Here is a 23763-nt window from a genome sequence, read left to right as displayed (position 1 = left end):
AATTATATTATATCAATAAGCATAGAGATGCATTTTAACTGTATTCTTTAAGACATGCTTGTGAGAAACGTTTTCCATTTTCAGTGATGAAGCTTGAAAAGAGCTCGAATGTTTACCTTTTCTGAAGAAGTTGATGCAACTTTTGTTAAATTCTCATTGTTTGCTCCCCCTTCTTTTCTTGGTGAGGGGCGGTTCACACGAGTTTTGAGCATGAAAGATGAATTACAATTATCTTTCATGCTTCTAAGGCCTGGTTTATTACAAAGTTTAATCACATTCTGCAATAGCCGGTACATAGAGAATACAAGGGACAGACCGAAACAAACTCACTCTTTAACAACTCTCAAGGGGAAACATAATCTGTTGGTCCATAAGGCTCAAACAATTCAGCAAAGAATCCTTTCTTCCTTTTGGGGTTCCATCCCATGTCCTTGCACAATTGGTCGTTGTACCATATGTGAAGGGCTCCTATGCATGATCTCCTGTAGTACTGAGCCGAGTATCGCTTCATGTACTCGTCCCATTCGCCCACATCCTTCTCCATTTCTTTAATGCGCGGTAGCTTAAATGACCCCGCCAAAAGCTCCGCTAGCCACCGGCATCTCATCTCTGAGGTGTACAAGTTTGAAACACTTTCTGAGAATCCGATCACTGCTAGTTGTGGAATTTGTGGATGAATGCATTCCCTGAAAAGAAAAAAAGAAAAAAATAAAAAAAATACCAGCATATTCACAACAGAATTAGTGGGCCTTGTTGACCTGAATCTGATTTACTTTCCTTTCGTCCTTGTTTCTTTTATGATCTTAAAAAGTATTCTGATTTTCTTCTAGGAAAAAAGGTAACCTGTAGAGAGGTACTGCTGCATTGGGAGGCCCAACAATGTAGTCCTGAAAAGTGGGAGACACAAACATGTCTTTGAGCTTTTTGTCACCCTTGAAACCGGTGGCCAATATGACCAAATCTGTCTTCCATGGGGTGTCTTCTCCTTCAATCAAAATACCTTCTTTACAGAAGCCGAAACTCGGAGATTTCTTCAGAACAAGGCTTCCCTCCTCAACTCTGTCATAGAATTTTGCGGGCACTGTTGAGATCAAACAAGCATTGATATCTTGGAGAAAGCTGTGCTCCGGTACCATTCCATACTTGGCCAGTTGATGCTTGTGTTTTATGTGACTCTCTACGAATTTTGAGAATGCCCATCTCTGTTGCATTGTAAAGTATCATTTAATTACACATTTCCCTGCCTATATATATGTATATTTGTGTGTTCTTGTAGGAAAAAAAAAAAGACCAGACAATTGCCCTGCCTATATATATGTATATTTGTGTGTTCTTGTAGGAAAAAAAAAAAAGACCAGACAATTGAAAAAAAAAAAAAGTGTTTACCACAGGTGAAAGTACGGTTGCCAGGACGCTGTGTAGAAAACCTTGGCCAGGCTTATGAACGAGTAACTCGGAAAATCGATTCAGGTACAGGAAAGCTAAAGGGAATCCCCATGGGAGGTAATCTGGAAGATTCCAGTGTCTGGTTTTGTATAGCACAGTGCATGGATTTTCAGCCCCTGCAAATCAACTTCTGTTGTATAATGCAATTTGTTTTTTTCTTTTTAAATATATCTTACCACCATGTCTTGTAATATTACCAACAAAAGCTTAAACTGATAGAAAATGAATCAATATTAGATTTGTGTTCGACACAAAAAAAAAAAAAGATGAATAAAAGCCCGAGATTATTACCATTTGCGTTGGAGCACTCCATCGCGATATCGAGAGCAGATTTCTGAAAGCCAACAACCGTAACTTGTTTGCCTTTGACAAGTTGAGCGGCGCTTTTGTAGTCCATGGCAGCATAGTCCATGGAGTGGATGGCCGTGCCACCAAATACTTGAGGGCCCTTATTTGGAGGGAATTCTGGGATGTTTGGTATGTCACTGAATCTTCCAATGCAAAGGATCACAAAGTCCACCACATAGACCTGCATTCAACAACGTGCTTATTATGATCTATTCATGATCATAAGATTTTTTATTTTTCTTTCTGAGAGAAAAAGGGATGATTGGTATCATCCTGTCCCCATCTTTTTTGTTATTTTAGAAATACGGACCTTACTCAATTCTACTTAAATGATGGGTTCAATTTTTACACAAACTACCGTACATTTAATGTCGCCCAACACATTAACTGAATAGGAGTCCTAAAGTGGAGCTATGGAGCATCGGATCATAAGCTTATCTTGAAAAGAGGAAAAAGAAAGACATCTTTTACTACTACAACTAACCCATTGATGGTTTATTGGCAATTTTGGCAACCTGACTCGTTCAATTTGTTGAGTTGAAGAAGCTGGAGCAGTTGGGTTTCCGTAAGAGGAATGATCTTGTTATAATACTCGTATTTTTGACAAAATTGCTAAAAGTGCTTTCATTGGAAAGTGGTAACCCACCAAACTATCTGATAGATACCAATACAAACTTTTCCAGCTTCAGAGCATTTATCGGCCACACAGAAAAGAAAAAGGCCACTTTCTGACATGACTCGCTCAATATATTTCCTTTCGTATTTCATTTCCACACGAAAAGGTTACTTCCTTGAGTCAATACGCTACCCATTTATGCGAAGAAAATGATGGAATTTCTATTGTACAAACTATTATTTATAAATCGGCTATCAAAAAAATTAATTCAATAGTTAAAATAGCAGTACTTATTAATAATAAAAATAATATTTTTAAGAAGTGAATTGTTTTAAACAAAAAAAAAAAATATAGAGCGGAACCTTTTAAGTAGGAAAAACTTATTGATAATGATATCTGGTTAAAATTAGGTGATTATAAAAACAGCGCCTATAGGTAAGGCATATTCTCACACTCTATCATGAGATTTTCCACAAAACAAATTAAAGAGGAAAACATAAACGATTTTTGCCTTTTGGTGCACATTTTAAAAACTACTTTGATTGTTTTAGAAAACCAAAAACAAGTCAAGAAAGAAGTACAATTTGCCAAATTAGATTTTTAAAATATTCGGTAAGATAAAAACAGAAAATGACTGAATCAAATAGCTATCCTTCTAAGGAAATTAAAGAAATATGTAGTAATTATATACTACATTAACAAAAAAGACAGATTTTTGTTGATTAAATACCCAAATCTCACCTTTAACCTCAAATCTCACCTTACTGCCTCGACTAAAATTGTATTTTTTTTATGTTTCTATTTTTCTAATCATTGCCGATTCTGAACTTATCTCTATAAAAATGCAATACGGTCTAACAAGAAAATTTTATTTAAATAATGATATGGGTTTTACATGAAGAAGATTTGAAGGGTAGGAGAAGAGCCCGGCTTGGTATTTTTAAAAAAAAAAAAAAAAAAAAAAAAAAAAAAAAGAGAAATCAAAACCAAATCATGATAATACGATCAACTCTTTCTTCTTCTGCCAATAATATTGGATCAGAATCTTAATTAATTAATTAGTTACCTGATCATTGGAAAGGCCTTGTGTGTCCTCCGCAACAAGTTTCCATTTGCCATTAGAAGTACTAAAAGGCTGTCCATTGCCACCCCAATGACTCCAAGATCGCATCTCCTCCTCGGACGGCCCTTGATACTCAATGCTAGAAACATTGGTGTTGAACTTTATGTGCTTAAGCAAGTCGAAATGTTGAGCATAGGACTCAACATAATCAAATACTTGGTGCTGGTCAGGAAAGTCCTCCGTCACCGAAGACGGCCACGGGAAATCGGAGAATTGTAGAGCGGTTTCGGGGTCTGCAGCCTCGTCGTCTCGATGGTTTTAGTCCAGACGCCTCCGACGCCGCTCCGGGACTCGAAAACGATCGGTCGGAAGCCCTTTGAGCGGACGTATTTGCAGGCCAGGAGGCCGCTGATTCCAGCTCCTAGAATGCCCACCTGCCTCTCCATGTTGTTGTCCTTTTGGGGGGTGTGGCCCTCAAATATATGATGATCACTTATCGTCTATAATTACAGTGTGTCTATTTGTGTTGCGGTTGTTCTTTCGTAATAAAACTCAGAAAAAGTTTAAACTTAAATTATAATTTTATTTAAATTCATGTTCTTTCATAAAATTTGAGTTTAAATTTGAGCTTGAACTCGAGTTTGAACTTAAATTTAGGGCTAAACTCGAGTTTAAGAGATTATTTGGTTGGAAGATTCATCCCCTGATTCGAATCATAATTCATAATTCGCTACAGTATTTTCTCTCATAAAAAAAACACGTAAATTGAAAATGGTTCTAATCACATGGTTCTAATCCATGAACCAAACGTCTCCTGTTTTTCTTTCAACTCGAGTTCATAAACTCTAACTCAAGTTAATGAGCAATATTTTTTTATTTTTAAAAATGTCATAACTTTTTCGTTTTAATTTCGATTGAGATGATTTTTGTTTCTATGCATTCACAACGAAAAGATGAATAAAACTTCACCCATATACCCTATTAAAAATTTTCATTACCATTGAGTTTTTATTAAAATACTATCTAAATACAAATTCAAGTTTTGATTCAACCAAACACAAACTCAAAAAGGTTCTCAATTCAAATCATAACTCAAATATGCACATCCAAACACAAACTCAAGTTATAATTTCAACTCAAATTATAACTTCAACTCAAGTTATAACTCAAACTCAACTCAAAATTATCATTCAAGTCACTCTAACTAAAAAATGTAAAAGAACAACTCTTTTGTTTCTCGCTTTCTCCGCAGTTTTTGACGACAACTTTTTTTTAGTGTGATGATGGCGGATGAGAAACGGCATTATTCGGATGTGAGACGACTCATCCTATATATTGTATAATTTGTATGTAATGAGATTTTGAGTTAGGATATGAAAAAATAAAATCTATTATTATTGCTTTGTTTATACCATAAAAAACCTAACACATATTTGATGGAATTTTGGTTAGACTAACCTTTAAAAGTATGCATTAACACAGGGTGAACCTGCCATAAAAAGCTCGACAATATATTATATAGATACAATAAACAAGTTACATTTTTGTTTAGAACAGTATTTATTTCAAGTTATTTGATAATTTTATTAAATGAAATGTTATTTTTATTAATATGTTTATTTACGAAATTTGTATTTTATTAGAGAAAATTTGATAATTCTTTTCTCATATCAGCGCTAAAAAAAATTCAACAATTGATTCATTTGAGATTAATTAGTATTACTCTTTGTTTTGTCTTCTACCGATCATTATGCAAAGTTCTCTGTCCTAGACATGAAGTGTATTTTGGTTTGCCTTCCGACTTTAGAAGAGACCGGTGATAATTATGTTTGGCTATAGCAAGTGAATAGATTGACGCCAAAGCTTGATATATAAAAAGGCATCTCCACTGCTGCAAAATTAGTATGCTAGTATCAAAATGAATATTAGAGCAGGTCAAATACAATGCTATAATTAATATATTAATGATAAATTTAACATTCAAGTGTAAAAAATATTGTTAGAAGTTTCATTTATGGTGCTAAATTTATCATATATTTAATAGGAAAATTACTTTTTTAAAACATTCTTATTTTTAATGTTTTGATATATGCTATATTTGATTGTAATATTGTCACCAAATATGATATGTAATATAGCATATATTAAATTTTGACATTTAATTGTTATTAGTTAATATATTGAGTTTTTTTTTTTTTTCGTTTACTTATCCCAATATTATCATTGAAATGTGTAGTATTTTTACAAAATTCAAAACTCAATAATTATGACATAAAATAGATAAAACATGTGAAATAGTATTATGTTCTGGAACACAAAATAGAATAACATATTAAGTATGTTGTTTTCACACCATTTTACTGTCAAATATAGCATTTATATTGGTATATTCATTGGATAAGTTCTAAGATAATGCCAACCGTCCAAGAAGAGAAATTAATAAAAGTATTATTTATTTTTATTAGTGATAAGATGACCATGTATATAAACAATACCAGCATGTGGTCGTGTGTACGACACTTTTTTGGTGTTATACAGTATAAGCGTTATATTCATTTATCTAACGTTTTGAAGTGAAGAGACTTGTGTTACTTAGCCCGTGCGTTCCCTTTTATTTCCGTGTGCAAATATTAGAAACATATTACACGCGAAAAATTGAAAATATATATATATATATATATAAATATATATATATTTTGCTAATCTTGGAAATACATTTTTCGTTGCTTAATAATTGCACTTCTGCTGGTGGTTTTCTCCATAGAATAGTAATCGGAAGATGGGGGTTGAGAATACTGCGGAAAACCGAAATGCCTAAATGAGGACAAAATCTATGATGAAAATTGCTGCAATTTCCAATGACATGAAATTTTGAAATGAGGGCCAAGTGTGCGTAAACTGGAAATAGATCAAATTACAGGCTTATGCAACTGTCATTGGAATCACAAAAGAATAAAGTATTGATCATTATTTCCGTTAAAGATTTCGGTGAGCGCCACTTCATAGAGATGAAAAAAAAAGACTTTTTATTGTTTTTTTTTTTTTTTAACTTTTCTTTAAAAATACTGGTGTTTTTTTGTTTATTATTCGTTGTATTTGCATTAAATTTAGTTAAAAATTAAATTAAATTAAAAATAATATAGATTCAACGATTGATAAACAGAAAGCACCAATACTTTAAAAAAAGAAAAAAACATCAGAAAAATTCTTTAAAAAAAAGGAAAAAAAGAAATGAAAAAACAGAAAAACTTTGCATAAAAGAAAAATATTCAGAAAAAAACAGAGTCAAAAGGAGGCCTCGATCGCTGTGCTTTTCTCCATTTATTTTTTCTTTTTTCATTCTCCTTCAATAATGGTGATAAATTGATAATTAATTAACTTGTGACCGTTTCATTGGAATATATATATATATATATATTTGGCATTATAGAGTTGAAGATAATCTAGCAAGAATAATATCATTATTTTTGTTTCTTATTAATTAGTTCGACCATCATTTAATTTGTATAGAGACAATCAGATCATATATCTTTTTACATACGAATTAGCCAAGTAGCCAACTACTTTTAAGAGGGAAGGACTTAATTATATGAGTACTAAACGTACGTGTCATTTTGTAGCTTAAAGCAAAAATATGTAGTTTTTTTTATTTTTTATTTTTTTATTTTTTTTAAGAAAGAAAGAAATAAAAAGATGAACGTGGTGATCTTTGAGTTTTATATCTATTTCTTATAATTTATAGACATAATCCGAGCAAAGAGATTTTTTATTTTATTTTATTGTGCTTAGGAAATGTAAATCTCACTGTTCAAAAATAATAATAATAAAAACCTCCTTTATAGCTAATTTCCAGCTCATACCGATTTATTATATGTTGAAATTAGTTTTTTTTTTTAATTTTTAAGAGGGAAGGACTTAATTGTTTATATGAGTACTAAACGTACGTGTCATTTTGTAGCTTAAAGCAAAAATATGTAGTTTTTTTTTTTTTAAAGAAAGAAAGAAATAAAAAGATGAACGTGGTGATCTTTGAGTTTTATTTAATTTTTAAAGGACACAGTCTTGGATTTTGCAGAGAGTTTCTTGATGACCAACAAGCTATTGTAGTATTTAGCAAAAAAAAAAAAAAAGAAGAAAAAAAAGCTATTGTAGTATTATTTTTAGTCAAGAAATATAATATGAGTTAAAAGGAAATTAAAATGAAGAAGAAAGAAGTTGGAGGTTTCTGTAAATTCAGAGAAAAGTTCTCTGTTCTTTCTATTCCTTCATATCAGTACAAACGAATGTTCATCTATAAAAGCTAATTTACAAGAATTGTCTACTTTACAGAAAGAATAAAAGCTAATAAAAAAGGCTAGAAATAATAAAAAGATTAAATGAGACTTTGTTGAATCGTTTTTTCTTTCCTTTAAAATACGAATCAATGACTTAGATATAAGAAAAATGGGGTAAGTAATGCTGAAATTTGTTCATCTGATTTTTTTCTGTATTAATAAAAGAAAATATATTGTACAATTTTACATGAATGAAAATTGGAAAAGCCAATCTACAAGAAGAGAGAGAGAGAGAGGATCAAACCAATTCCCTTTTATCTTATCTCTCATATAGGGCAATAGAAAGCAAAAAAAAAAAAAAAAAAAAAAGAGAATTCTGTTTATTTTTTTCCCCCCTTTTTTTTTGGCTGAGAGCAAAACAGTGTCATGTTATTTTGTCTGCCTGTGCAAGTGCAAAGTAATCTGGATATCGTTTATTTCACCGATTTGAATTTAAAATTTGAGTTTTCGTACAGTAAAAAGCTCTCAGAAACAGTCACATCTAACTTTTTTACTACAGTAAAAAACTCTTACATAAAATAACATTTCAACTCGAATTAAAAAATTGAATTAACGAACTAAATGGGCTCCTATTATGCCACTAAATTTCAACAGATTTGTATTGTTGATATGGCTTGTAAACAAAAGCATATTTAGGACATCATGCTTTTGACAAGTACTATTATAATGTAAAAGCACGGGCCATCTAAAAGAGTGAAGGCTTTGTTCTACTTCTCTGAGAAGTTGATATGAATGCCTTTTCCAAACCCCAGAACAGGATTTCTAAAAATCTTTCCCCCCTTGATTTTTGTCCACCTAAAAATACATAGAAAAAAAAGTAAAAGTAATCACATATTCAAAAAGTGATTACTCTCTTAATTTACAAAAATCGGCATATATGATCAGGACTGCAACAGTACCTATATTTGGTGAGCAAGACATGGAAAAAAGTAGCCATGAAAACTCTACTGTACTCTGCTCCTGCACATTGCCTCGTTCCTCCTCCGAACGGCAAGAAATTCTTCGATACGACACGCGAATCGAGCTCCTAGTTTTCACTCACAGTATTACAAAAACATAATCAGCTAACAAAAAGTTTTTGTGATTTAATAAGAGAGAGATCATTAAATCCAATATCCGAGAAATGGAAATCATGAAGAGACATAACCTTCCAACGCCACGGATTGAATTCAAGGGGGTTTTCAAATGTATTTGGATTTAGCTGCAGACTGGAGGTGACAAGCATTATTGTCCAACCTGCAGGAATTGTAAATCCTGCAAAGAAATTCAGGAAAAAAAGCAGTTTAAATTCCGTTAAAAATGAAAAGCTCTTAAGGGAATTATGAATGTGAAATTTGAGAGAATACCTTTTGCTGGAATATCTTTTAGTGCTCTACGTAATAGCCCAGGTAATAATAATAATAATAATAATAATAATAATAATAATATGTTTTCCAACGAGTACAACATGTGAATTGAAGGCATTTCAAAAATTACCAATTTGTTAGATGCAAAGGAATTCAGAATTCAGATGTTGTGAATGTAAAACTAACTTGGAGAGTGAAAGTCATCGATTTGTATTCGTCCCATGTGAGTGAAGAATTTGGATCTTCTCTGTTTTTGAGTATTGCTTCGTGCTCAGCCTGATAAATTTGAGAGATTGATCATTAACGGTAAGATTGGTATTTTTTCTTTCAATAGTTTTTTTTTTTTTAATCATAGGAACATAAATTTCTTGTTTTGAAAAAATTTTCGGTTGTCACTTACTTAAATTGAGGTTGTTAAAATTAGGGCCGTGGACTGGGGCCGGCACCCAAAAATATTTGGTACCGGTGCCGTCCAAAGTTTACTTTTGCAATAAGTTACCAAAAATATTTAATATTGCGAGTATAAAAATGAAGATGAAAAGGATATGAACTGATTGTCAAACTTTGTCTGTACTTACCATCATCTCCTTCAATACTGAAGGATGCTCCGAAAGTAACTCAAAAGCCAACGCCATTATTGCTGAAACAGATTCAAACGTAGCAAATAAGCCCCCAAAAATCAGCTGCACTATGAAATCCTCAGATAAGAACTTTTCCTTGTTCATGTCTTTGCAGATCTGATCTAGGAAATCTCCTCGATTCGTCTCAGGCGACGCCCGTCTCTCCTTTATCATATCCCTCAACATGGCTAGTATCTTCTTTTGGCCCTGAGTTTTCATAAGTATCCAAACTATATTTATTTCAAGTTTTCAGACCTAGAAAAGATAAGTTGTTGGCTACAACTTAAAAAAAAAATAATAATAATGTTACCTTTAGACATTGATTGTATGCTGTCCCGGGAATATTCAAGGGAAAAGACATAAAACCTTGCACGATTCCTGTGTATGTCTCGCTTAGGCTTTCAGATGACTTTTCAACATCATAACTGATAATTTGCTTAGCACTGAAATCTATAACCAACTGCAATGTGCAAAAAAAAAAAAAAAAAAAAAAAACACGATTATCATTAAATAATTAAAGTCGAGTGATTAATTATCATTAAATAAGTAAGTTGAAAGTACTTACAACTGAAGCAGCATGTTTGACTTCAACAGAGGCCCGAGTTGACCATTCACTTAGAGTTTTGTTGACCACTTGTTCAATCTCAGGAAGCAATTTCTCCTTGAGCCTCTCAGCACCAAAGTGATTCAGAAACATGCTCCTCGCATACTTGTGGATGACGCCGGCAGCGTTGGTTCGCGATTCGCCTTCCTGAACAAAGATTTTCGAGAAGGTGTCCAAATACCACAGCTCAACCAGCTTCCCTTCTTGCTGAAAAAGGAAACTGTTTAATCCTGGATCAGCTGATACCACAACTGGCCGACCGGCTATACTTGTTCGGAAAATAGGTCCATATCTGAAAGGAAAAAGTGAAAGGTATATGAATATATGACATGTTAAATTCAACATGCACATATTCATTGTAGACTTAAACATTAAAGCATGTAAAAGCTAGTTAAAAAGAATTTTAAATTTTTTAAATGACGTGACATAATTTTATTGATTAAACACCGATTTATACACCGGATAGATAAAATCATAGATGTGAAGTGTGATGATGATCACCTTTGGAGCCGTGTTTTGATGAAGGGATGAAGGTCAAGAGAGTAACTGGGAATGATGAGAGGAAGGGTTTCTCCAATGAGAGGGAATCCCATGGAGCCTGGCGGCAGAACCCCATTGCATTTCGGGTTTCTCCATCTTCTAATCCAATTGCTAATCCATATTACCACTAATCCGACCACACCCAAACCAATGGTGTTCCACATGTTTGTAACTATAGTGTCTGATCCCCAGAGAAATGAATGTCCAGAGTTTGTGAGATCAGCTTGGTATTAGTTAAGTAGTAGTTGGTGGACAAGTAAATTTAACCATTGCCCTGTATAAGTACATACATATATATATACACACACACATTGACACATTATGCAAGTACTGACATGAGTAAGCAAGTGGAACTTTTGAAAATGGGATAAGTCAGCGGCTCCTTGAATAACGGGACTACCGATTTTTTTGTTTTTCCCCATGAGAATATGACAACTTATCGTTCTTATATCAGAATATGTATTGGTTTTAATTATGGTCACAACTCTATGCTTCAGAACTAAGAAATTTGATTCAAAGAAATTAAAAACTAAAAAAATGAAAATGAAAAGCTATATGTTCAACATTTGTAGTTTAGATATACATGGTAAAGTCGACATTGCAACATAATATATATATATATATATATACACACACACACACACATATATAGAAGTCAGTTATCCCGATGCTCCTAAAAAGAAAAGTCAATGATGTTGCTCAAATATAATATTATCAATTGATGGAAGCAAAAATTTACGATTTATTCTGTGGATAAATAATTTTATCCTTGAATTCAGCCATTTTATAAAATAGTTGAACAAATCAGACTGCCCATATTTGATCCACACCTTCATTTATGTACATGTTATCACTTATCAGTTGGGTGGTTGCTCCACGAGCACATATTAAAAAGATAATTTACCACTGATGGTGACATAGCAGTGAAAGACGACTTATTAGGGTTTTATCCCCTATCATTCACTAATCAATTCTCATTATTTATTGTGGAGCTGTAATTATGCTTTTCATCGGTCTGCCAAATATGGTCGAGCTGATGTGATTTTGGACTCCCTCAATACTAGTTGACGAAAGCAAAAGTTAAGGTCATTTTTGTTACACTTATGATCCCAATAGATTGACAAAGGACACCACTAATCCCCTTTTTCATTTAGTCAATGACAATAAAAGACTAAGAGAGAAGATCTTAGAAGACAACAAGGAAAGCGAAAAAGAAAAAAAAAAAAAGGAAGGAAAACAAAAGGCTTCTTAGTTTGTCTTCTCGGAAAACTTTATGTGGACGCCTTTCCCAAATGCCAAAAGAGGATTCCGAGCAATCTCTCCCCCTTTGATCATTGTCCACCTATTGACAACATAAATTTGATAAGTGATTGAGGAAATTAATAAATATCTTCAACAAAACCCTCTTCAATGAGTGTTTTTGTTTTTAGCTTTCGTCTAAAAAAAACAACACAATTATAAATTAAGAGAGAAAAGCAATGTGCTTATAAATTGGTACCTATATTTGGTGAGCAAGATGTGGAAAAATGTGGCCATAAACACTCGGCTGTACTCAGCTCCTACACATTGTCTGGTTCCTCCACCAAAAGGCATGAAATTCTTTGACACAACAAGTGAGTCAAGGTCCTATAGTTTTCCATTAAATATCAGAATTGCGTGATTAGCTACGACGAAGTTTTGCAATCTAATCGGTGATTAAAAAAAAACTATATATTAAAAACAAATTCGGTACTAGATGAAAAATGTCAATGAAATTTAACCTTCCAACGCCATGGATTGAACTCAATAGGATCCTTGAATGTGTTGGGATTTAAGTGAAGGGCATATGGGACAAGCATAATTGTCCAACCTGCCGGAATTGTAAATCCTGGAAGCCATTCACACAAATGTATGTGTATTTGTTAACATATTATGCAGTTTGAAATAAAATTCCTTGAGTTAATTGTGATTTAGATTTATTTAAGATATATTAAGAACGAACCTTTCATTGAGACATCTTTCTTTGCAAGACGTAATAAGCCAGGTAGGGTATTACCCAGCCTAAGAGTTTCATTGATAACCTTTGTTTTATCCAAAAGGAAACAAGTCAAAAAGACAACTGATATTATTACAAAAATTAATTATCTAAAGGAATTTGGTACTTGCTAAATATGTAATTGGAATTAATTACTTGGTGAGTGAAAGCCATGGACTTGTACTCCTCCCATGTAATTGGAGAGTTTGAATTTTCTCTTTTTTTGAGAATTGCTTCATGCTCTGCCTGGGAAATATATGGAAATTGATCATCATTATAATTTGTGTTGTAAAATAAATTTTGTTTTTTTTTTAATTTTGTTTTATTTATTTATTTTTTTGGGGTGAAAACTCAATTGATCATGCTCTTGATCAAACTTTTTCCACTTACTGTCAACTCCTCCAAGACCGAAGGATGATCGGCGAGTAACTTGAAAGCTAATGTCATTGTTGCAGACAAAGTTTCGAAGGTAGCTAATAAAACACCAAAAGTCATATGCGCAACAAAATCCTCGGTTAAAAACTTTTCTTTATCCATGTCTTTGCTGATCTCGTACAGGAAATCTCCTTCATGTGTCTGATCAGATGCTAACGAAGCGCGTCTCTCCTTTAGCATGCCCCTCAACATGTTCACCACACTTTCTTGTTCCTGAATAACCATAAACGTACAAACATCAGATTAAACCTTTTCTGATCTTGATCCTTTTTTTTTGGGGTGATGTTTGAGTTTACCTTTCTGCATTTATAATATGTTGTACCCGGGATATTCAAGGGAATAGTCATAAGACCTTCCATGATTCTAGTGTATTTCTCTCCTAGATCTTCAGTTGCTTTTTCGGGGTCGTAACCGATCAGTCCCTTTGCACCAAAATTTAGTAGCATCTGTCGTTGTCACAAGAAGTACAATTTTTTTTATGCAAGTACAACAAAAAGAAAAAAGAAATTTGAATTTTATATATATGTATATATATGTGTGTGTCTATGTATAGTTAGCTTACAATTGTAGTGGCGTGTCTCACTTCAACAGAACCCTTACTTGACCATGCACTTAGGGTTTTATAGATGCATTCTTGAATTTCAAAGAGCAACTTGTCCTTTAGGTTTTGAGTACCAAAATGATTCAGAAGAAGAGTTCTCAAGTACTTGTGGATAGCACTGAATCCTATGTGGGTTTCGCAGTCGCCGTCTTGCTCAAATAACCTAGTGAACGTGTCCAAGTACCACAGTTCAACCAGCTTACCTTCTTGTTGCACAATGTAATTGTTGAACTCAGCATCTGTTGATATTACAACTTGCTTACCCATTACACTTGTTCGAAAAAGAGGACCATGCCTGAAATGTGACAAAAATAAGTATCAAGTGTATACACACACACAAAAAGAAAAAAAAATCTTATGCAGTAAATGTTTGAGTCGTTGATCAAACTCTATTATATTTGTGAAATACATGATTTTGATATGATTAAGGTGCAATCTTACGGTTATAAATGCATATTACCTTTGCATCCTGGTTTTGATGAAGGGATGAAGATCAAGAGAGCGACCGGGAATGATGAGTGGAGAGTCTCTCCAATGAGAGGGAGTCCCATGGAACCTGGAGGGAGAACCCTATTAGTGCAGTTAGGATTTCTCCACCTCCTAGTCCAGTGACTAATCCATATGATTAGCAATGTCACCAAACACAATCCGACAGTCCACATTTCTAACTTCTTTTGAGTACTTGGAATTTCCTTAGCTAACTGGTATCCTATGTAGTAGTACCACTACTGTATATATAGGGAGTTTTCGGTGCAGTTAGTCCTTGTAGTATTAGCATTGTTCGGGACACTCAGTCATTTTAAGGTTTTACCCAAAAGTTTAAGGGAGCTTATCAAAAATTTAAAATCTTTGTCCATACTTTATACGAGACATACTCAGGGCCTATTTAATTCATTGATTCAAGTTGAGATATGACTTTATATGAAAATTTTTTACTGTAGAAAAAAATTAAATGTGACTGTTTTTTAGAACTTTTTACTGTAGCGAAACTCGAATCGATAAAATGAAAGTCTTAAAAAAAATGGTTGCAGTTATAGTATAGCGGTAATTGCACTTTTGACTACACCTTAAGGTGTAGAGTTTGAAGCCATGCACCCCTAAGTTCTAAAAAGAAAAGTTGGCAAAGAAAAAAAAAAGTAGGTCTTCCAATGACTTCTTTTAATGTATTTTTTAAAATTTTCTTTTATTATTTTTCAATTAATTTTTTTTCCACTCTCTCTGTTTTTATTTTTTATTTTTTTTCTGGATAACTCTTGAAATGTTAACGCACCCTGCACTCATTTAAGTAAATTTATTACTCAACTACGTCGCAGCAAGTTGCTTATCAAATCTTGTTAGTTTACCAATCCATCCCAAAAGCTTAAGCTATTAGGAGGTGGGCCAACAATAGTTTTATACTTTAACACTCCCCCTCATGTGTGGGTTGAACAATGGACAATCGTGTGGGTAAATTAATTGGAAAGCCCAACACGTGAATAAGCCCGAGATATATTAAAGATCCAACACATGACAATTTTAAATGGGGATAAAGAGTGCAATTACAGAGGTTTGAACTCATGACCTAAACTAACATGGTCTCAGAGCGGGAGGTCCTGAGTTTAAATCCCCGTAATTGCACTATTTATCCCCATTTAAAAATTGTCATGTGTTGGGTCTTTAATTTATCTCGGGCTTAAATATTCGCGTGTTGGGCTTTCTAATTAATTTACCCACACGATTGTCCATTGTCCAACCCACACGTGAGGGGGAGTGTTAAAGTATAAAATTATTGTTAGCCTACCTCTTAACAGCTTAAACTTTTGGGATGGATCGGTAAACTAACAAATGGTTTTGAAACTTGAAAGATCCTACTAAATCTAGTATTGATCTTGCAGGCTATGGCAAGAATATCACCAAAGTATTGCTATGAATTTATTATCATGTATGGGCCTTACTTGGCCACCATATCAGATGGCAGATGAAAAGATTTGGAAAATGAGAAAATTATTATTCTGCCGACGCTTACTGTTACTCATCCCTCTTTTTTTCTTTTTTTTTTTTCCTCACTCTATTTGTCTCTTCCTATTTTTTTTTTTTTTTAAAGGCAATATTGCTTTAGACTACAAGGGGATTGAAAAATGGATTTTAAAGATTTCACTGAAGAAAACTCCTTTTATCCTGTCCTAGTGTCCTTCATTAACAACTGCCGTTGGGCTTGGGAGTTGTTGCAGGACTTTCCTCCCTATCCTCTCCGTTCATCTTCCTTGCTTAAACGCCTCTCACCTTCCTCTACTGTTTAGAGGTATCAAAACGGGCAGGCATAGTGGGCCAACTCAAACACGACACGTTAAGAAATGACACGGTGTGGTACGACACAAGATGATTATCAAATGAACCTAAACGACATGATTAGTAAATGGACTGGTTTCGGCGCACATTTTAAGCGCGAAGCACGTAAAGGCACAACACTTCAAGAGCCCAGCGTAGGTATAACTACAAGTACGATAATCAGCACGACAATGACACGAAGTTATTGCTCTTTTATTTCTATTTCTTTAAATAATTTTTTACAAGTTATAATGTACTCTTTTTAATTACTATGATTTTTTCTCACATTTAAAAATTTGCTTGGTAAGGCTTTCCTTAATATAGTTTCTATGTATTATGCTTTGTTTTTGAGTTCTAGGTGGGTGCGTCAGTTGTTTTCAACGTATTGAGTCATGTGTTCAAGTTCGAAGATACGCAATAAAAATGCTTTGTTTTTGTTTAAAAAAAAACTATTTTTTTTATTTCAGGAAGAAAATTTCAGAAATACCAGTAGAGGGAGACGTGTTAAGATTTCTGCCCAAAAAGACTAAGGCCCCGTCCACTTCGCTGATTTGAGTTTAGAATTCGAATTTTTCTACAGTAAAAAGCTCTCACAAATAATCACATTTAACTTTTTTGCTACAGTAAAAAGCTCACATATAAAATCACATCTCAACTCGAATTCTAAACTCGAATCAGCGAAGTGAACGAGGCCCAAGGGACCAATCAAAGTTCACTAAAAGTGGCAAATATCCTAACACCAAATAAGTTGTAGTACAATTTAGAGATATAGAAATTTCTTGACACGCTACCTAACTTTCTCTCATTTTTCATTACTTATTTTTATTGTTTATTTATAAATTTTCTAATGGACATGATAACAGCACGATTAATTAAGGCGCAAGGGCACAATACGGATATAAATGAGTTATGGGTTGGGTCTTGCGTCATACATGATAAATTGGCTCGCGGTGTGATGCAATTATTAAATGAGCCAATGCAAACACAATCCGTTCAAATTTTAAAACCAATGAAGCTCATGAAGCTCTTTCCCGTTGGATTTAAAACCAATCTAACATGTTATGCTAAATGTGCATTACAACTTTCACATTTTAATAATTATGACAAAAGATAAATATAAAAAATATCCTTTTATTATCCTGTCGTACATAATGTGCCTGTTTAGAATCATTTCCAAAAACATTTTTCACATTTTTCAAGAATTAAAAAATGAAAACGCACTTAGAAATGCGTTTGGCACGCATTTCCTGAAAAACAAAAACTGAAAACGTTTTTTACTTATTCCCAAAAACTCAGCAAAAATCGTTTTTAGTTTCCCATTTTCATTTTCTTTGCCCGACTGGACCACTCTTCTCCGATTGCCCCCCCACTCTTCCCTGATCTCGCTCGACCCCTCCCTTTCCTCCGATTTCCTCTTCGGCTCCGGATCAAAAAATTCCAGACTCCTCCGAAACTCATTTCTTCGTGTATATAATGTTTATTTAATATATTATTATTTAATATATTTAATATTATTATTTATTTAATATATTATTATTTTAAATATTATTACATGTTTTTAAAAATTAAACCACCAAACACAATTTCAGTTTTTTTAAAACTGAAAAGAATCTCGGAATAAAACTACCAAACGCATTTTCAGAAATGATTCCAAAATGAAAATGAAAACGTTTTCATTTTCATTTTCATACAGAAAATAAAATTATTTTGGAACGAATTCTAAACGCACCCAATGTGTCTTATAGGCTTGTGGGTTGTGCTAAATTTTCTTCCCTATCTTCTCTGTTGAACGTCAAATTTCTCTCACTTCCTATTATTCTTTAGAAATAATATGTGTTGAAAGTTGTATCAGATATAATCTCTAAACGAATATATTGCCAAAGTTAATCTCTGTATTAAATAAATGAAGATAAAACATTTGATCGTTTAATTAATTTAAGTGTTGATATAGCTCTTTCAATTTGGTTGGCGCCATTTTTTAATTAAACATTAGTGTAGCTTCAATAGATGTGTAAAAACAACACGTGATCCAATTCCAACGTAATCTACAAAGTTTTGCAGTAGTTTAATTCTATGGCGCCATATAATATGCATGCAAGTGGACATAGTGTTATCTCTACTCTAGTTCAATATAGAGCTCACTAAAATTGTAACCATTCAAAAACAAGAGAGTTATAGGGAGGAAAAAAGAAAAAAATTAGTAATTACTTCAAATCCCTTCAAAGAATTTTATACAAGGTGTCTTGTACAATGGAAAAATGAGACAAACAAATACCCTTTAGAGTACATGAGTTTAGATTTTTACCCATTATTTTTTATTAATATTCTTTTTAGTCAAATAATTATATTAGCAAAACATTGCTAGCTAAGAGTTAATGAGTAAAAATCTATACCCATGTACTCTGAAGGCAAATTCAGCAATTTTCTCTTGTAAACAAGTGCAAAGAAAGTCAAATAGTGATCTACAATGTCGTCTGCTTATAGAGATACAAATTTCTCATATGAGACAAACGAGAGAGACTAGTACGAGAATACAGGTCCATCTAGATAAATACATTTACAATATATGCCTTTTTTACAAATCCTAAGAGAAGACTAAGTACAAGCACGTCTAGAATAGTGGTAAATAAATTGCCATCTCTTAATTTTTCTCCGAGAACTTGATATGAATGCCTTTCCCAAATTGCAGAATAGGATTACGCGCAACGTCTTCTACCTTGATTTTGGTCCACCTATCAGTATCAGAAGTTTAAGTCTCTCGCACAACCCCATAAAATAAAATTAAGAGAAAAAAAGAAAGCCATACCTATATTTGGTGAGCAAGACATAAAAAAAAGTGGCCATGAAAGCTCTACTATACTCTGCTTCTGCACATTGTCTTATTCCTCTTCCAAAAGGCATGAAATTCCTTGATATAACAAGCGAATCAAGATCCTAATTTCCAAACAAATAAAACGTAATCAGCTTTCACAAAGTATCGCTTCATGATACGGATTAGAGTGGCAAATCGGAGTTTGGGAAATGATAACGAAAACTTAACCTTCCAGCGCCACGGATTGAACTCGAGGGGATTGCCTAATGTGCTAGGACTCAACTGCAGGGCAGAGGTCACCATCATAATGGCTCAACCTTTTGGAATTGTAAACCCTGCAAAAGAATTTACCCAAATATCAGATTTTGAAGATGTTATGCCATTATTGTGTAATATTTAGACTAACTAATTTGATTGAGGACATACCTTTCACTCGGATATCTTTCAATGCTTTACGCAGCAACCCGGGTGCAACATTTCCTAGCCTAAGAGTTTCATTGATAACCTATGTTTCCCAAAGAGTGAAACATGTCAACTCAAGACAATTGAAAACACCTCAAAAGGAATTAACATATAGTGAATATTGTGAAACTAACTTGAAGAGTGAAAGTCATCGATTTATATTCATCCCATGTTTGTGAAGAATTCGGATCTTCTCTGTTTTTGAGAATCGTTTCGTGCTCGGCCTGATGAATGGCACAATATAAAACATAAGTAACACAAAAGTGGGAATATAATCTAATGTAAACTAAGGCATAAAGTTTTTTTTCTTTACAATCATCTCCTCCAAGACTGAAGGATGCTTCGAGAGTAACTTGAAAGCCAATGCCAACACTGCTGAAACCGACTAAAATGTAGCAAATAAGCCCCCAAAAATACGTTGTACAATGAAATCCTCAGATAAGAACTTTTCCTTGTCCACGTCCTTGCTAATCTGATCTAGGAAATCTCCTCGATTTGTCTCAAGCGACGCACGTCTCTCCTCTAGCATATCCCTCAACATGGCTATGATCTTCCTCTTATCCTGAGTTTTCATGTACCAAACTCTAATAAGATTATGGGCCCGTTTGTTTTATGGGTTCAAACCCATATGGCTTTGGTTCAAAAAATATTTTTCTCACAAAAAATTTAAATTTGAAAAGTTTTGTTACAATATTCTCCCACAAAATTTGAACTCTAGTTCAAACTACTACTTTGAACCCATCTTCTAAACAGGTACTAACCTTCCCAAACCTAGAAACAATAAGTTGTGGCTTAGATTTGTTTCCTAAATTTTGAGTATTACCTTTACACATTGATTGTATGATGTCCCAGGAATATTCAAGGGAAAAGACATGAAACCTTGCATGATTCTACTGTATGTCTTGTTTAGGCTTTCAAATGACTTGTTGTCATCATAATTGATAATTTGCTTTGCACTAAAATCTAGAACCAACTGCAATTGCCAAAGAAAAACATGAATATCATCAAATAATTAAGCCTCATTTATGATTAGTGAGCTCAAAAGTAATTACAACTGAAGCAGCATGTTTGACTTCCATAGAGGCTTGAGTTGACCATGCACTTAAAGTTTTGTTGACTATTTGTTCTATTTCGGGGAGCAACTTTTCCTTCATCCTCTCAGCACCGAAGTGATTCAGAAAGCTCCTTATGTACTTTTGGCCGATGCCGAACTCATTGGTTCGCGATTCACCTTCTTGAACAAAGATCTTCGAAAATTTGTCCAATTAATATCGCTCAACCAGACTTCCTTCTTGCTGAAAAAGGAAGTTATTGAACTCTGGATCAGCTGAAATTACAACTGGCCGACCAACTATACTTGTCGGGAAAATAGGCCATAGCTGAAAGAAAAATGAAGAAGAAATAATAAACAAGCTAAAAGCTGGAAGAAAGTAGTAATCTTTCGACTAACTTCTCTAAAGCACCATCCAGGATTACTCTTTTTTTTTTTTTTTTTTAATAATAAAACACACAAGCATAACACACAAAATTCACTGCCATATCGACCACGAGAGCTTTAGGAGGTAACACTATGATCAATGAGTTAGTCTATAATTGGTTCTTTGGGTGGGTTTGGTATTAATTTTGAGAGAGAAAAGACGGTTAAAATTTAAAAAAGTGTTTGATAAAATAGATTTTTAAATAATTTTTTCTCAATCTAAAACTAAAAGTAGAATCAGCTTAAAAATTGATTCTAATTTCAGCTTACGGGGGAATCGGTTTTGAGAGTTTAATGAAATTTTTATTCCCAATTTTACCCTCAATTTCCAGAACTCTCTCGCTCTCTCGTCTTTCTCTCTGTTTATTTATTTCCTCCCAAACTTCACAGAGTTCTCAGCGTATCAGCAACAAAAACAAAAACCATTGGCAAAACTCCAAAACTTGAGCTTTGAATTCAACTTTCTATTGTTTATCTCTCTTCATTTCTATATGAACGGTTAGAGAGAGAGAAAGAGACACGCGTTGCGGAGTTCAGTGTAGGACTTTCTCTGACCTCAGAGTTTTAGAGAGAGAAAGAAATGGCCGGAAATGATTGGATAAACAGTTATCTAGAGACGATTCTGGACGTAGGGCCAGGTCTTGACGATGTGAAGTCGTCGTTGCTTCTGAGAGAGAGAGGCCATTTCAGTCCCACTTGCTACTTCGTCGAGGAGGTCATCACCGGATTCGATGAGACCGATCTCCATCGCTCCTGGGTTAAGGTCTGTGTGTTTTTTTACGCTTTTGTCTCTTTTGATTTTTTCTTTTTCTGTTTATGCTCGATGAGAATTTCGTTTGATTGTTTGTGGGTGATTCCCCAGGCAGCGGCGACGAGGAGTCCTCAGGAGAGGAACACCAGATTGGAGAATATGTGCTGGAGGATTTGGAATTTGGCTCGCCAGAAGAAGCAGGTGTTTTTTTTAATTATTTTTTTAAATATTGGTGATTTGCATAGTTTAAGTTTGATTCGTATATTTTAAATCGAAAATTAAGATTTGAAGTATGCTTTAGTTATGTATGAATAATTGGATTAGTAGATGTATGAAAGCAAGATCCTTGATGAGTTTCTTACTGTTTAACTGTAATTTACTCAAGTGTCAGCGTTGGATGGGATCCCCATAATATATACAGATAAGTAGAACAGCATGGTCGAATTGCTAAGAATAGGAGGTAGTGGTGAGTCTTAGTCGGAAGTGACGTAAGTGCAAAATACAAGGGGGCTATAAGGAATGTAGGAGGATAGGTGTTCGGGAGTTTATAAGGAATGATGTCTAGTACTTTCGTAGATGCATATATGCAAAATGTTCCTTCCTTGTTTGGGGCCGACACATAACGGTCTTAAATTTTCGCTTCGAGCTATTTTCTAATTACATTAACGACTTACTGCTTTGTCTTGTCGTATTTAGCTTGAGGGAGAAGAAGCCCAAAGGAAGGCTAAACGTCGACTTGAAAGAGAAAGAGGTCGTCGGGAAGCTACTGCTGATATGTCTGAAGACTTATCAGAGGGAGAGAAGGGAGATGTGGTGGGCGACATATCAAGTCATGGTGAAAGTACTAGGGGCAGATTACCAAGAATTAATTCCGCTGATGCTATGGAAACTTGGGCTAGTCAACAAAAGGGGAAAAAGCTATATATTGCATTAATAAGGCAAAAGGGGAAGACATTATATTATTAATTGGAAAACTAATTATGATTATGAATACTGCATATTTTTAGTATAATATTACTTGACACAATAATGGTCTCTGTATCTGATAGAAGCATTCTAACCATTCTCTAAACTTGGTTCAACTAGCTGCCGAAGGGAACTTCATAAGAAAACTAAACATGACTGATGGTAACTAATGAATATCTATCTCTCATAAGCTATAAATAATGATCTTTGTTGTGTCTAATGATTTTCTATTGTTTTTAACGAGAAGTATCCTTGCAGCATTCATGGTCTAATAAGGGGTGAAATTATGGAGCTTGGTCGTGACTCTGATACTGGTGGCCAGGTAATATCTTGTTGTAATGTTTTTCCCACATGATATCTTTATGGTCGTGACTCAGAGTCGCCGTGCTTCTCAGCGGCGGCGTCGACAGTAGCGTCGCTCTGCGCCTCCTCCACGCCGCCGGCCACTCCTGCATCGCCTTTTACCTCAAGATTTGGTTCCAAGTAAGGAGAGTTACGTTAATTATTGATTAGTTTTGAGTTAATTAATTGATTATTTATTAATCAATGTGTGTGTTTTTGGTGTAGGAAGATTTCAAAAACTTTTGGTCGGAGTGTCCATGGGAAGAGGATTTGAAGTTTGCCAAAGCTGTTTGTAGTCAGGTCTATTTTTTCCTTATTGGAAGCTTTTGCTTTTGTTTGCTATTTGCCTATTTCTCTCTATTTGCCTATTTCACATGAGAGAAAGAGAGATTTTGTTATTAAATTTTGGCATTTTCTTTTTCAGATTGAAGTGCCACTTGAAGAGCACGAAACAATTCCACAACTCGAAGATAAGTTTTTCTTGGTATACAAGAAGGTCAAGTCACTAACTAGGAAGCTAAAGACCACATACAAGGCATCAAGGCCTAACTTGTTTATGTAACTTGGTCATTTGACGATCAAGCTTTTAAGAGAAGTTAAAGTGAGGCTATTCGAGGATCTTTTTGGTAGAAACTTCTTTTTTGGTCACTTTTTGTTATTTTATTGGATATTTTGTTAT

At 34.0% G+C, this 23763-nt stretch overlaps 3 protein-coding genes, 1 long non-coding RNA gene and 2 pseudogenes across 6 annotated transcripts; 2 read left to right on the top strand and 4 right to left on the bottom strand.

The window, feature by feature from the left end:
* Positions 1-117: 117 nt before the first annotated feature.
* LOC21390023 lies at positions 118-3960 on the bottom strand (annotated as a pseudogene).
* Positions 3961-8514: 4554 nt separating this feature from the next.
* On the bottom strand, positions 8515-11084 carry LOC21390022 (cytochrome P450 87A3). Its single transcript, XM_024175615.1, has 9 exons — positions 10879-11084; positions 10339-10669; positions 10084-10233; positions 9732-9980; positions 9336-9429; positions 9154-9228; positions 8955-9061; positions 8707-8834; positions 8515-8602 (listed from the first exon to the last, which is right to left on the bottom strand). The coding sequence occupies exons 1-9, from the start codon at positions 11079-11081 to the stop codon at positions 8515-8517; spliced, it is 1425 nt and encodes a 474-aa protein (XP_024031383.1). The 5' UTR covers positions 11082-11084.
* Positions 11085-12165: 1081 nt separating this feature from the next.
* Positions 12166-14629, bottom strand: LOC21390021 (annotated as a pseudogene).
* A 4769-nt stretch (positions 14630-19398) lies between these two features.
* On the bottom strand, positions 19399-21087 carry LOC21390020 (cytochrome P450 87A3). Its single transcript, XM_024175597.1, has 7 exons — positions 21082-21087; positions 20829-20927; positions 20372-20521; positions 19862-19933; positions 19683-19772; positions 19513-19591; positions 19399-19421 (listed from the first exon to the last, which is right to left on the bottom strand). Exons 1-7 carry the CDS (start codon positions 21085-21087, stop codon positions 19399-19401), a joined length of 519 nt encoding a protein of 172 aa, XP_024031365.1.
* Positions 21088-21440: 353 nt separating this feature from the next.
* On the top strand, positions 21441-23064 carry LOC21390019 (probable sucrose-phosphate synthase 1). Of its 3 annotated transcripts, none has more exons than XR_002903583.1 (4): positions 21441-21788; positions 21888-21977; positions 22473-22904; positions 23001-23064. XR_002903583.1 is itself a non-coding variant. In XM_010113421.2 (3 exons), exons 1-3 carry the CDS (start codon positions 21606-21608, stop codon positions 22740-22742), a joined length of 543 nt encoding a protein of 180 aa, XP_010111723.2. In that variant the 5' UTR covers positions 21441-21605; the 3' UTR covers positions 22743-22980. The 3 variants fall into 3 exon arrangements, 1 of the variants encoding a protein (XP_010111723.2); XR_002903582.1 differs by having other exon boundaries at positions 22990-23031; XM_010113421.2 differs by lacking the exon at positions 23001-23064 and having other exon boundaries at positions 22473-22980.
* Positions 23065-23147: 83 nt separating this feature from the next.
* LOC112094525 lies at positions 23148-23690 on the top strand. Its single transcript, XR_002903584.1, has 3 exons — positions 23148-23225; positions 23310-23384; positions 23509-23690. It is a non-coding gene; the product is annotated as an uncharacterized LOC112094525 (long non-coding RNA).
* Positions 23691-23763: the final 73 nt, after the last annotated feature.

Source organism: Morus notabilis, unplaced genomic scaffold (genome assembly GCF_000414095.1).
Source record: "Morus notabilis unplaced genomic scaffold, ASM41409v2 Scaffold1112, whole genome shotgun sequence".
Lineage (NCBI taxonomy): Eukaryota > Viridiplantae > Streptophyta > Magnoliopsida > Rosales > Moraceae > Morus > Morus notabilis.
Note: the sequence above shows the minus strand (reverse complement) of the source record. Positions and strands in the feature narration are given on the sequence as shown.